Source organism: Pteropus vampyrus, unplaced genomic scaffold (assembly GCF_000151845.1).
Source record: "Pteropus vampyrus isolate Shadow unplaced genomic scaffold, Pvam_2.0 Scaffold1, whole genome shotgun sequence".
Classification (NCBI taxonomy): Eukaryota; Metazoa; Chordata; class Mammalia; order Chiroptera; family Pteropodidae; genus Pteropus; species Pteropus vampyrus.
The window spans coordinates 25,643,691-25,657,975 of NW_011888782.1; the positions used below are offsets into that span (position 1 = coordinate 25,643,691).

The 14,285-nt window shown below is 37.8% G+C and overlaps 1 protein-coding gene across 1 annotated transcript; it reads right to left on the minus strand.

Annotated features, from left to right (window-relative positions):
• Positions 1-504: 504 nt before the first annotated feature.
• NDUFB4 (NADH:ubiquinone oxidoreductase subunit B4) lies at positions 505-5,618 on the minus strand. The gene is made up of 3 exons (XM_011373288.2): positions 5,397-5,618; positions 2,032-2,178; positions 505-625 (listed from the first exon to the last, which is right to left on the minus strand). Exons 1-3 carry the CDS (start codon positions 5,574-5,576, stop codon positions 563-565), a joined length of 390 nt encoding a protein of 129 aa, XP_011371590.1. The 5' UTR covers positions 5,577-5,618; the 3' UTR covers positions 505-562.
• Positions 5,619-14,285: the final 8,667 nt, after the last annotated feature.

The following is a 14,285-nucleotide window of genomic DNA, read 5'->3' on the forward strand; positions in this document are numbered from 1 at the left end:
TCACCCCACAGTGGCCCCAATCCCGCCATATCCAACGCACCTTGCCCTTTTGTGCTCGTTTTGCCATCAGCCCTGAGAACTTCAGAGTCTAGATCAAATGCCATCTCCCTAGACAGAACAGCACCCCGATCAGCTGCCTCTCTTGCTTTCCTAAATCTTTTATCATATTTTCTATGACATTGCTGCATTTACCACTGGGGCTGAAGCCAGACAAGAGCTTAGATATTGAGTAGTTCCAGACACATAACAAACACTCAAATAATAATTGTTGAATAAACAGCTGCCCAGAGCATGCACTCCTTACGCACAGGTACTAAGTTTGTCTAACTGACTGTTGCATTCCTAGCACAGAGCACAATGCCTTCTCATAGCAGACACTCATTTGTTGAATGAATAAATGAACACACATCTGTTTCTTCATTAAACTGTGTACACTCACAAAGTAGGGATTCTACAATGTCCAGCAAATGTTTATTGAATTAAGGTAACATTAAGAAAGAAAAACTATTTAATGATTAATAGATTTATTTAAACATAATACACATAGTCATCATTGCCAGAATTAATATGAGATGTTAAATGTTCGATCCAATTTTCCTTCCCGAATAAGTTTTTCTTTCCTATCCTGAATAGAAAGAGGGAAAAAAAAAAAAATCAAAAACAATGCATTCTGGCACAACCCTCTTAAAAACAGAATGAGATGCTCCGAATCTAATTCTAATTCCCTACTGTCTAAAGCAGTATGAGTGAGGAAGTAGTAGTCTGACTAAAGAAACAATTAAGAAAACACTGCTGTTGTAAAACACTTTACCAACATTTTAGTAAGTAGAATTGTATTACCCCACTAAAAAGTATACATTGAAAGCAAAATGCAAACACCTTTAGGTAAGTGTGGCCTATCTTTTTATTAAGCGATAATTTATCAGATAATCAAAATATACATATTCTAACAGGAGAGTGGATTGGCTGGTTTAAAGCCAAGCCGGATAGGTGGGCCCCAGTCTACATGACAACATGAGGTCTGGGGGCTGGGGCTGAGGTTCTAGTACCAGAATGGCCTAGTACAGCAGCCCCCAAGCTTTTTGGCACCAGGGACTGGTGTGCCTATGAGAATCTAATGCCTGATGATCTGAGGTGGAGCTGAGGCAGTGATGCTAGCACTGGGGAGCAGCTGCAAGCACAGATGAAGTTCACTTGCTTGCCCACCCACTGCTCACCTCCTGGTGTGCGGACCAGTTCCTAACAGGCCATGGACCAGTACTGGTTCACAGCCTGCGGGATGGGGACCGCTGGTCTAGTGTCAAAGATAAGCTGGTTTTCTCTGTAATCACATATCCAGGCCTCTGATGGCAGTGATTCCTAGCACACGCTGCTTTTGCTTTTTTGTTGTTAAGGTATTAATAAGTTTTAACATTAATTTGCAAAATATGGCCAATATAACTGAATTCATGCAAATAGGGAACACACCAAATGATTGATATATGCTAATACTTAACCAAATAAACATCTCTTTTTAAAACCAATGAACTAAGAACCCTAAATATAAAAATTTGCAAATATCTAAAGGTTAATCAGCATAAGTTTAACTTGTGCATATCTTCTAATGAGAAAAAAATTAAAAATTTTTAAAAGTAATTATTCTCTTGCTTAATATTCACAGTATAATTTCCTTACATTATCTAAAATACACTAGGAAAACTCTTTCATGAGCTAAATCACGTCCAAGAAATATAACCAATTACTTTAAATTCTAGAGCACCTATTAAATTTGAAAGACCCACAGACTACAGTGATTTTTAACAGTGTTTTTCTATAAGAGCGCAAATGATAAAGAAATAAAACCAAATATATAATTCAAACTATGTTTTTTCTCCTGCTGGAAAGGAATAAAGATAAGAAAGGAAGTGAAGGAATGAATAGTAGAGGGCTAAGATGGGAGGTGCACTGGTGGCAATCATTAAGAGAAAGAGCTGCAGCCAGCAAAGGGGGAACCTATCACATAAATACTAAACCTCAGGTCCTAATACTTACTCTGTCAGTTTTGAAAACATAATACCAGAAGAAAAGGGGCCCCAATCCAAAAACAGCTCCTAAGAGTGAGGTCTTGGGAGTGGGTCTGAAATTGGGATAGATATTTGCAGATCTTGCATAGGTCCAACGAGTCAAGGCAGGATCTTCCTAAAATTATGAAAAGAAAAAGTTACAAGAACTTAAGCAAGCCCACACTGAGAAACAATCTTAACAGGACTTTCGGAGATACGCTTAAGAGACACCTTTTCTCCCCTCTATTACAGTTAAGGGTATACTCTGAATATTCCTAAATAGCTTCAGGGAAGATCTTCCATTCCTAGTACTTGAATAATCCTCTAATGATCCTGGTTCAAATACTTCAGAAATCCCCAAATAATTTTACAAAATTATTCACCGCAATTAACTGATAAAAAAAGAAATGAAATCGGCTTTAATACTTTAATGCTAAGCCAGAAAGAGAACATGCAAGGTCCTAACCAACACCAAGAAATCATGATTGGTAGGACTAAAATAATTAAACTGGATCTTCCAGAGCAACATTTTAAACCAAACTGCAGAAACAGTAAAGAAAGTGAAGACACGAGACATAGGTTCAAGGGGATGTTTGCGCTCAATACATCTACTCTTGTATCTATCCTTTCTATTAACATATTTGAACAACTCTCCCATGAATTCTCAATCGGCCAATCACCTCTCTACACTTTGATATCTGACATCCCTGCCTTCCAGAAACAATTTCATTTCATAAAAATATCAATAGCCACATGACCATAGTTTACTGAGCCTGGTACTATTGAGAGAGGTTCCAAAACACATGCCTTGGGAGATAGTTCTTTGACACCACTCCACATCCAAAGGACTACCAGCACCATCTGACATAGTGAACACTCTGTGAAATCATTTCTTCATTTGGTTTCCAGGGCACACACTGGCTTGGTTTTCCTCCTAACTCTCTGGCCATTCCCTCTTAGTCTCTTTTGCTCTCTTCTTCCTGACTCTCCAATCTCTTAATATTAGACCTCAGATTTTGCTGGTCTTTCTTATCTACATTCACTCCCTTGATGATCTTCCAGTCACATGGCTTTAAATATCCATCTACAGGCTGATGACTCCCAAAATTATACTTCTAGCCCTAGACCTCTATCCTGAACTCTAGACATAATATCCAGCTGCCTGTTCAACACTGACATGTTGTCTAACAGCCATGTCAAATGTGATGTATCCCACACTGATTTCCCAATATTCCACTCCACCTCCATCCTGGCTCCTCTCATTCTTCTCTATCTTGGTAAAAAGCAAGTTCATTCTTCCAACCACTTAGGTCAAGAATTTTGGAGTCATCCTGACCCCTTTCTCTTACACCTCACATCCAATCTGCAGTGGCCTACAAGGCCCGGTATAATCTAGTCTCAGGTTCCTTTCTGACCTCATCTCTTCCTATTCTGTCCTCACTCACCTCCACATTAGCCACAATGGTCTCTTTACTGTTTCTGTAATTAACCGGGCATGCTCCTGTCTAAGGACCTTTACACTTGCTGTCCCCTCTGCCTAAAAGGCTACTTTTCCAGCTCCCTCACCTCACTTCTTTCAGACCTTTACTCAAACGTCACCTTCAACGCGAGGCCTTTCCTGGGCCTATCTCAAATTTGCAGCTGCTCTTCCTTCCTACTACAAACACACACTCCTAATCTCTTTCCTTGCTTTATTTTTCTTCTTATCACTTATCACTATCTAACATGCTAAATGATTTAATGTTTTTAACTTATTATTTGTCTCCCCCACTAGAAAGAAAGCTCTATAAGGACAAGGGTCTTTGCCTATTTTGTTCTCCACTGTTACCACAACATCTAAAACATAAGACCTGGCCCTTGAGCACTTATTCACTGAACCAATCATTCTTAAAGATTAGGCAAGTAATTCCCATGTATTGATCAACATATGATTAATTTGAGGCACTCATTTAACGAACAGAACAACCAATGAGGCACCCACCTATCACTACCTCTGTTTTACATGACAAAATTGAAACTGCCTTGGGTCACAGAACTAAATAAAAGAAAATCTGGAGCTTAAACTTGAACTCTGACTCAAGGCCTTATTCTTTTTAACTACATCATACTATGTGGCACAACAACCCCAATCATGTGAGTATGTATATAATGCCTTTCTCCGTACCATCTTCCCAAATAAATAAGGTTCTGGCTGAAGATGGTACAGCCATAAACATGATATGGGTTACACAGATCAAGGTTTAAATTCTGCTGTATCACTTGCTAAAAGAGTATCACTCTATGACCTACCTGTCCTTCCCATGTTGTCTTCTCATTTGTAAAATGGGGACAGTGATATAGCTTAACTCTCTGAATAGTTGTGATATTTGTGTAATATTCAGAAAGGGTTTGGATAGTGCCTGGGACACTGTAAATTTCCTTCAATCCTCACAACTTCCAAAAATTCCTACAGAACACCAATGCAACCGTTGGGAAAAGTCTGTTGTTGTTTTTTAATTGTTTGATATAGTTAAACATCTCTTATACAGAAAATTATAAAAAAACATGTTTGTTATATAATAATAACTATCAGTTTGCTGGGCATATATTATGTGCTAGGAATGATACACAGACTATCTCATTTAACCTAACAATGATTCTATAAAAAAAAGTACTACCATTCCCATATATAAAGATCAGAAAACTAAGATTCTGAAGGGTTAGGCAAATTGCCCAAGGTCATATAGTTTGCTAGCATGCAGTGCCTTGGTGTCTGACTCCAAAGTCCAAAGCTTGAACAAGCTGCAGGATCTTTGGGTCTTTAAAAATATAAACTGAACAATCACTAAATTCCCATCAGGAGAAAGCAGCATTGCTATGAACTGTGAATTGGAAAGGGGAAAATAGCTTTTAAAAAATACACACACAACACATTTTCGAACACTCGTTATCAGCCTGGCACTGTATTTGGCTGGTCACGTGCCTTATCTCATTTAATCCTCGTAACAGCCTCACAAAACGGTTAAGTATTACACTATTCCCATTTTTCAGACAGGAAAACTGAGAGAAAGCTGCAGAGTTGAATAACTTTCTCAAGATCACCCAGGCGGGAAGTGATTAAGCCAAGACTCGAACTCAGCCATGTGTGAGTCCAGAACCCATTCTCTTGACCATCAAACTCTCTGCCCAAGGTCAAAGGGCTAGTAAGTTGACCTGCTCTCTGGACCTGGAAAAGGACCAATGTCTAAGATATTGATCGGGAATGGTGGCCGCCCCGCTGCGAGGTCCCCTTGGCCGGTGCGGGCTGCGCAGCCCTTGAAGGGACCGCCCGAGCTCTGGCCCTCGATCCCCCCGCTCCGGCCGACCCCCACTCACAATGAGCTCTCGGCGGCTAGGGTTGTTGTACTGCAGCAGGTACTCTCTTTTCAGCCGAGATCTTATGGCCAACCGCTCGGCTTGCGCCTTCCGGGTTTCCGGGGATATGTCATACTCAGCTGGGTCAAGGGTAGAGGGCAAGGTGGCCAGGCGCGACGGCTCGTACTTGGGGAACGACATCTTGGGAACCTACCGCATAACTGCGCCTGCGCGGCGCCGAGGCCCGCCCTCTTTGTGCTGACCTTTAGCCTGAGGAAGTGCGCTTGCGCGTGAGCCGGAGGCTGGCGATGGGGTTTAGCAAGGAGCTCGCTTCCTCTCCCCACCTTCCTCACCAACCTGGCCCGCTGATAGCGACCTGCGCGTGCGCAATGTCATTTTTCTCGCATTCCGGGTTTCAGTTCACTACCTTAGCCGCCGCCCCACTCCCCGAAGCTATTGCTTATCGTTTCTTTCTAGTAGCCTTCTCTACTCATGTAACAGCTTATTCTGTGAAGCTGAGCTGTGTGGGGTGGGACTGGCAGAGGCGGGAAATGACTGGTTGTGGAGACCTGTTTCAATGTGTGTCCATCCAACCTGTGTGATCTCGGAGAAGTCACTTAACGTCTCTGAGTTTCCTTGTCCATAGTCTGGAGATAATGACCCCTATTCTGTCCACGTAGCACAATTGTGAGAATTAAATAAGATAGTGAATAAATGCCAAGGTGCTTTGCAAAACTTAATTCCCTAGCCAAGAAAAAGAATAAGCTTTTCTGTACCTTACTACATTAGAGCCACATAACATAAGTAAAAGCCTATTTTTCATGGGCATGAAATAATGTTTAATAGGAGAGTGATGTTGGAAGTGGTGCCTGCCTGGCTATAGTAGGTCAGGAAAAAAAAAGTGAGATATTGAATAAAGCTCATGAAGAACCATGGTCTTAATTAAAATACTACAACCTCTTACCTAAAATCTTTAGCACTCTTCAGATGCTAAGAATGAAAAACATTCTTAGAGATATGAAAACATGCATAGGGGCATTACGTCTTACTGTGAATGATAATTTAGGAAGAAACGTACGATAACCTGAATTGAAACCTCCATCCCTACTGTCTTTCTCCCTTCTCCAGTATAACCAAGGGAAAAGAACTACTTCAAGTTGCAGGCAGAGTCTATAGGTACCAATCATATACTCAGAGGAAAACATGTAAACGATATTTCCATAACTTGAAGGAAAGCTGGATCAAAAGAGAGCTTCAGCTTGGATGAACCGTCTGGGGACATGTAGGTATTTTGGAAAATGGTTGCTAGGCAGAGAAGGTACCTAGAAAGTGTTGGCACTTGAAGTGATGAGAAGCAGCACTGCCGTCATATTATTCAACATTTTAATACTGTTTTAAAATATTTTTTAAGCACCCATTGTGTGAAGCATACTGCACACTAGTCAGTTGATCTTCTAGGCTCAGTGGGGAAAATACAAAAGAAATGAAGGATGTCATGTTTGTCTTTGAGAAGCTGACAACCAGGCAGTACAGAAGAACAGACTGAATAGGCTAATATTTGCATAGCAGTTTAATGTCCAAATGAATATAGAACAAAATGGACTCATGAGAACACAGGCTTAGAGAATGTAAAAAAAAGAAACTTGAGACAAATCACTCACACTCAATTTTAAAGGAACATCGACAACAAAAGAAGGAAGTTCTGCTTTTTCACGGATGTTTTAAAATAGTAAGAAAATGAAATGAAACGAAAAGCAAGAGCAACTTGTAAATTCTAAAAATTCTGAAAACTACATTGATAAAGTTTCAAAAAACTTTTGCTTATAGTTTAGACACTGATCTAAGAAGAAGGGCATGTAAAAGGGATAAAAGAAAAAAGTACAATGAGTACAAGTCTGCTCACAAAGTTAAAAAGGACTTTTTAAGGTTAAGAGAGTGGGAGAGAGACAGAGACAGAGAAAGGAAATATAAACATCGTTTTGCTTTAAGTTAAGGTGATTATTACCACATTTGCTTGATTATCATAAGGCTCCCTTAGGATGAGTGTTAAAAATATGGAGTCCTAGGGTCTGTTCTGCTCTTAGAGATTCAGAATTGGGCTAGCTGGGAAACCCAGGAATCTGTATTTTTTTATAGCTTCCTTTGGGGAGTCTTACAAAATTGTGTGTTTGGAAAATAGAGATGAATACAAAACGTCTTCTTTCCTTCTTCCTTTTCCCAGAAGGCCCTCTTAGAGTGAGTCTATGTAATACAAGACCTAAATTCCAGAATGAAGGAAAAAAGACTTGATTAGGATTTTATATTAAAATAATGCTACCAAAAACTTATGAAAATGAATTTATCTTACATTTAACAGATTTTAGGTTACAATTACAACTGTGTGCTAATTTTGATAAACCAAGTGTTAATTTGTGGGGACTTTATTTTCATACAGCTCGTTATCCTTCACTTTGTATTAGATTTTTTACAGTAGAGTCATATTTGTAAAAGTGTTGGAGAATTTTACCCAGTTTTCACAAGGCCCTCTCTTAATCTTTTGAAACTAAATGACTTCCTTTTCAAGCATTGATGAAGTTCTTATTCTTAACTGTTTTTCTCTTTTTTCACTCGTTACTTGGTTCGACTCAGTGAGATTACTAGTGACTTTGCATGTGGATCCCGCAGTTCACCAAACTTACTTTAATCAATTTCATTTTTTTTGCAAAATTTGCAATAGATTTCTATTTTATTTGAGGGCTGCATATTTCCACATGGATGATCAACACTTTGATAGGGATGGGTATAGGCACTAGGATTCACAGATGAAACAATTTAAGTCCGGAGCAATTTCACAAGTGGTATTATAGCAATGAATATTTCATGTTTTGAAGACTTTTACTTCTCTAAGAAATCTCCTAATAGAATTTATCAGAGTTTACTGAGACAGACAGGGATTACAAAGACTAAGTATACGTACCTGCATTTGGCTAGAAGAGGTGGGATGAGATGGTGAATTGGAGAAGGAGAGAAATGCAAATATTCAGCGGTGGTCAAGCCATGTGTGTGGGGCAGGGTTTCAGGGAACAGAAGATGGACAGGTGAATACAGAAACTGTAAGAAGCAGATAAGTTCCAGCTTGCTACAATATGAAGAGCATTCTTTCTCTTAATTGGGTAGGATCATAGATATATCCGTGAATAAACTCCCAACTTTAGGCTGAGAAAATATAAATTACCAAAATAGGTATAAGCGCTTTGTCAGGTTAAGAAAATTCCCTTATATTCCTTGCCAAAAGTTTTTTTAATCATGAATGAGTGATAGTTAATCAAATGCTATTTCTACATTTTTCGATATATTACCATATATTTTTTTCTCTGATAATTTGATTAAAAGATGGAAACCTTGGTAAATCGTTCTGATGTCGAGTCATTTTGCATTCTGAAATTAAGTCTATTTCATGGCCATGATATGTTTTTTAATGGACTGATGAATTACATTTATTAGCATTTTATTTAAAATGTTATAACTTAGGGACTATATTCTTTGAAGGCTTCATAATACTGTCTGGGTCTTCCATCTATTTTCAGGGGAGACTTTTGGCTATCAATTAAATTTCTCTAATAGTTGTTGGTTTGTTCAGGTTTTCTTTTTCTTCTGTAATCAATTTTAGTAATTTACATTTTCTCAAATATTTTGTTTTAAACTTATTGCTGTAGTTTCTAATCTCATGATTTTTTTCAATCTCCACTGTCTTTATAATGATAACATTCTTTTTGTTTCTAATATTATTTATCTGTTTCATTTTTCCTTCATCTATTCTGCTAGAGGTTTGTCTACCTTGTCTTTTCAGAAAATCCATTTTTTATTTTGTTAATCATCTCTTATTCTATTTTTCTTGCGATTGCTCTAATCTTTTTAGCTTCTTAAGCAGAATGGTTATCTTGTTCATTTTTGCTTTTTTAAATAATTTTTTATGCATCTAATTCTGTACATTCCATTTTAGCTACATCTCCACAAGTTTTTATTAGTATTTTCATTGTCATGTAGTTCTGAGTAGTTCATAATTTTCATCGTTTTTTTTCTTAACTCATGAGTTATTAAGAAACACGTTTTTCACTTTCTGAGAGATTTTTCTTTTATCTATCTTTTTATTGTTAATTTCTAATTTAATTACATTATTGTCAGAGTACTTTGTATAATATTAATCCTTTGAAATTCACTGAGACTTTCTTTGTGACTTCATATGTGGTCAGTTTTTGTTTTTTTTAACAAACCATTTTTTTTGAAATTTAACATACATATAGAAAAATGCACAAATCATACATATGCTTTTCAATGAGTTATTATAAAGAGAATACACCCTTGTAATTATACATAGTCATTTTTATAATAGTTTCACGTGAGCTTAAAAAGAACGTATATTCTACAGTCATTCAGTGCAAGGTTTGATCAAGGTCATTAATTATGTGGTTTAGATCTCTCATATATTTATTCATCTCTGTCTACTTAATCTATTTTCAATATAGAGATGTATTATAATTTCCCAATTACTATTATGGTTTGTTAATTTCTCCTTGAGCAAGATAGAATATACAGTGTGAATTGAAGGTAATATGGAAACATTTTAATGTCCATGCATTTGTGAATTGGTATCATAAAGACAAGACAACTCATACATAATGGTTTTCTCACTCTATCCATTTAGGGTGTTATACAAACCAACCAGGCAAAAAAAGATTTCTGCTTAAAATATACAGTACACTTTGAAACACATCTGTCATGTAGACATATCCAAAAGCTTATGAATATTACATTCTGCATGCCTCTTCTTCAGTTTTTTCATCCTAGTCTTAGTGCAGATCTGTTCTTATTACTAAAGTCACTTACATAAGCATATATTTGTACTTAAAAGGAACAATAAGTTTCCTACAAGTATAAGGTGACATTTTCTTGCAAATTATCAGTTTAACATAAAATTAACCCTCTTAGCTGAGGCTTTGTCATGCTTTCTTCTTTAGGATAAAGTACTACCCTATTATCATCTTTCACTTAGGGAAAGCAATAGCCTCCTAGCTGATTTTTTTTACATTTATTCACACTTGCCACACTCTCATTTCTTTTCCATACAGCAATCAGAGTGACATTTTTAAGTATACATTATCCTAGCACCCTTAATTAAACCCATACATGACGTAAAGATGTGATGTCCTCTTATTCATCTTTTCCTTTCCTTGACATTTTTTCCTCTATCGATGCCACCCTGTGCTTTTCCTGCTGATGTGGCTGACTGAAATCTTTGGTTCATCAAAGTCCACTTTAAAATGCCCCATCTTCTGGAAGCCTTCCCATTAAACCCTTAAGTAGCAGTGATTTTTCTCTTCCCTAAATATGCAGACTACTTCTCTTATTTTCCTTGGCATTACAGTGTAATGGTTGTTTTTCAGTCCTTCTCTCTTATTAAAAAGTTCTGTTTCTTACTCTTCATATCCCCTAAGGAGTCTGGCTCAGGACCCTGTACACTGTCCAGTGCTGGCTGAATTATAAAGAAACTTTTTAAATTTCTTTTCTTATGTTTTGATAAAAGCTTCTTCAAAAAAACTACCTAATGTCATGTTTCTAAATGACAGATATCCAGTATTTCAATTTCAGAGTCAGCCAGCAGAAACCACTCTCCCTTGTGAGGGAACTCTGTAGATATTGTGGGTGGGGGTAGGCAGTATAGTTTTTGGTTTAACAATCTTGGAGCGTGGGTCCCTATTCAGGTAAAAGATACAGTCGAACTTTTTTTGCCTGGGTTGATTCTGGCTTTCTAAAATGCGGCATCAGCCTGGCCCTTGAAAAACTATCAGGGCCCCTGAAAGAGTTAGAGTCTAACATCTAGTGACTTGTTAAAAATTCCAAGGAGATGAATAACTAAAAATGTTGGCATATGAATTTAACCTGCTGAGGTCTAGAGAGAGACCTATTGCTAGTGGTCTGTGTTCTGTTCTCATTAGAGTGATTTTCAAGCGAAAAGATCTCTCAATGTTTCATGCAGATCCAGTGATGAGGTTTGCTTCATGTGCGTATGACTAACTGAGGACAGCTAAGATCTAAGTTACCATTACTTTCTCAGATTTTCTACCAAATTATATTTATCTTCCCATTATGACCATAAATATCTTTAACTTCTTTTATTCCTGTAAACATCTTTATTTCCCTGAATTAAACAAGGATAAAAAGTAAAAGAAAGTTCTTTGTTTGATTTTTTTACATATTTTTATTCTAAATATAATATATTTCATTATAGAAAAGTAAAAAATGGAATAAAAATTAAAATATAAAAAATCCATATTTCTACACCCTAAGGACAATCTCAAGATTTTGATATTTCTTTCTTCCAATCTTTTTTTTTCATGCAGAGGATGTTTATAGAAATTGCAATCATATTATAGATATACTGTATTCTGCCTTTTCACTTAAGTTTTTAAATAAGCATTTTCAATAGTCTTTATTATGGATAATAATATCCATAATATTATGGATACATAATACTGCAACTAGGGGAAATAATTATAATTTACTTAACAATCTCTTTTACTTGACCTGAAAGTTGGTTTTAAAAAAAGTACCTACATAAACACTGCTTTTCTAAACATTTTACATTTACTCATGTAGTTATTTGCTTTTTTACAGTTCAGTTTATCTTTGCTTTTTACCCCTTTTGGCTCTTCCAGGTGCTGCACCACCTCCAGCTTTCGGCGCCTTTCGTCAATCCCATGAGGGGTAAAAAGGCTCCATGCTTCCTTGACACTCCTTACTTGGTCTATGAACTTTTACCGTGCTAGCATCCCTGCCCAAGAGGACCCAATCTTAGTTTCTCTTGGTTTAGATTCATTCTGTTTTGCAAAAGCAGGCCACCTCCCAAAAGATCAATACGGCGGGAGCCCATTTGCAAATGATCATTTCTTTGAATAGCCAGCTGACCTAAGGCCAGCCTCTGGAGTTAGCCAATCCGAAAACTGTGAAATGTAGTGGACTTTGGAGCTAGTCACATGGAGCTTCAAACCCAGGCCATCTCCCAATGCCCCTGTATTTTATCACCCTGTGGTGTTTGGGCAAAAGACCTGACATCTCTAGCTTCAATTTTCTCATCTGTGAAATGGATCCCTAGAGGGAGTTTCGGCGACACAACAAGATCATGTATACAAAGCACTGTGAGGTAGGACCACCCTGGCGGGGTATGATGGAAAGTTGTTAGCTGCCTTCGTCCTTTCTGGAGAATGGTGGTAAGGATCCAATGCGTGACAGGACATATAATATTCGACATCTGAATCCTAGTTTCTTTTCTCTTTTAAAATCCAGCTCCTAACAAGTCTGTTTCTTAAAAGAAGCAGACCGACTTTCCTTGTAAATATTCTAAAAATATAAAACCCAACCAAAGTTTAAAACACACTTTTGTGGTTGTTTTTTCACAAGTGTTAAAGTTAGTTGAATATGATATCTTCTCAGGAGCATTTTTAAAATATCAGGGTAACTTCTATTTTTTTTTATTATGTAAAATTTCAACTACACAGAAAAGTAGATGAAATGGTGTAATGAACCCCATATACTCTCTATATCTGAATTTTTACTATTTTAATATTTTGCCAATGTGTCATTTTATTATTCTCCCTAATATATATTTCACTTTTCTTTTTCCTGGATTATTTTAAAGCAATTCCTGACAGTGTTTCATTTTACCCATAAACACTTCAGCATGAATTTCTAACAGTTAGGAAGTTCCTCCCCCCCACCCCCACCACACACATAATCACAATGCTATTATCACACATAACAAAATTATCAATAGTCTCAGGAGAATTTTAAAAATAGGATTCTGGAAAAAGCAAGCCAAAGAAATGAGTAATATAGAATTTCAAGCACCATGGTAAACAGTTTGGGAAGATGCTTTTGGCAAAGCGGGTACTTTCGCTCTCGCAAATGACATCACAGAGCCAAATGCTACTTTCTCCTACATACATGAAATTGGATTTACTTTCTTAATCCCCACAACATATTTCCTAGTTCAGTTCAAAGCATCAGCATCCACCCAGGAGTTGAAGCTCAAGACCCAGAGTTATAGAGTTCTTTCCCCGTCCTCTCTCTTTGGCATGCTATTTAACCAGTTTTGAAGTCCTAAATCTTGGGGTATATATTGCTCACGTCATCCCTTCCTCTCCATTCCCACTTCAGCTCCCTTCATCCGGGCTCCCATCATCTGTCTCTACACTGAGATATTGATCGATCTTCATTTGGGTTCTCCCAAGAACAGAACCTGAGACAAGGATTTGAGTAGAAACAATTTATTTGTGAGGCAATCCCAGGAGACACTGAGTCGAGAAGTGAGACAGAGAAGTGACAGAGCCAATACAGAGTGTGTTATCCAGCACTGCAGGATGCTGGAGCTCTGTCCCACGGGGAAGCTCTGGGAGTCAGTACAGAACATACGTCAGAGCTGTCCTAACTGGCAGGCAAGGGAGCTGTGGTGTTTATTTGCCAAACTCTCCACTCATCGTTGCTTAATAGCTGCTTTCAGGGGCAAGAACTTCCCAGCACTTCTGGTCCTCACTGTGTTGAGCTGCATATACTGCCAGCCAGAACAAAGATGGTCACAGGCCTTCACTGCGTAGTGGTGAATACCAAGGGGACATGAGCAGGGCACCAAAAGCACCTACTACATTGCCTCTCTTTTTGCTCTCTCCCCACACAGAGGCCAGTGATAACTTCATCAAGTGCAAATGTGATTCTGATACTCTCTATTCAAGAGAATGTGGATGATACTAAAGACCAATCTTGCTTTTTTCTTCTGAAGGAGGCGACTGTCTAAGTGGTACTGAACCACCTGATCCTGGGCACCTTTGGAATACCTTCTGCTGGTGGCCAAAGTTTAGACTGGGCTTTGAGTAACTA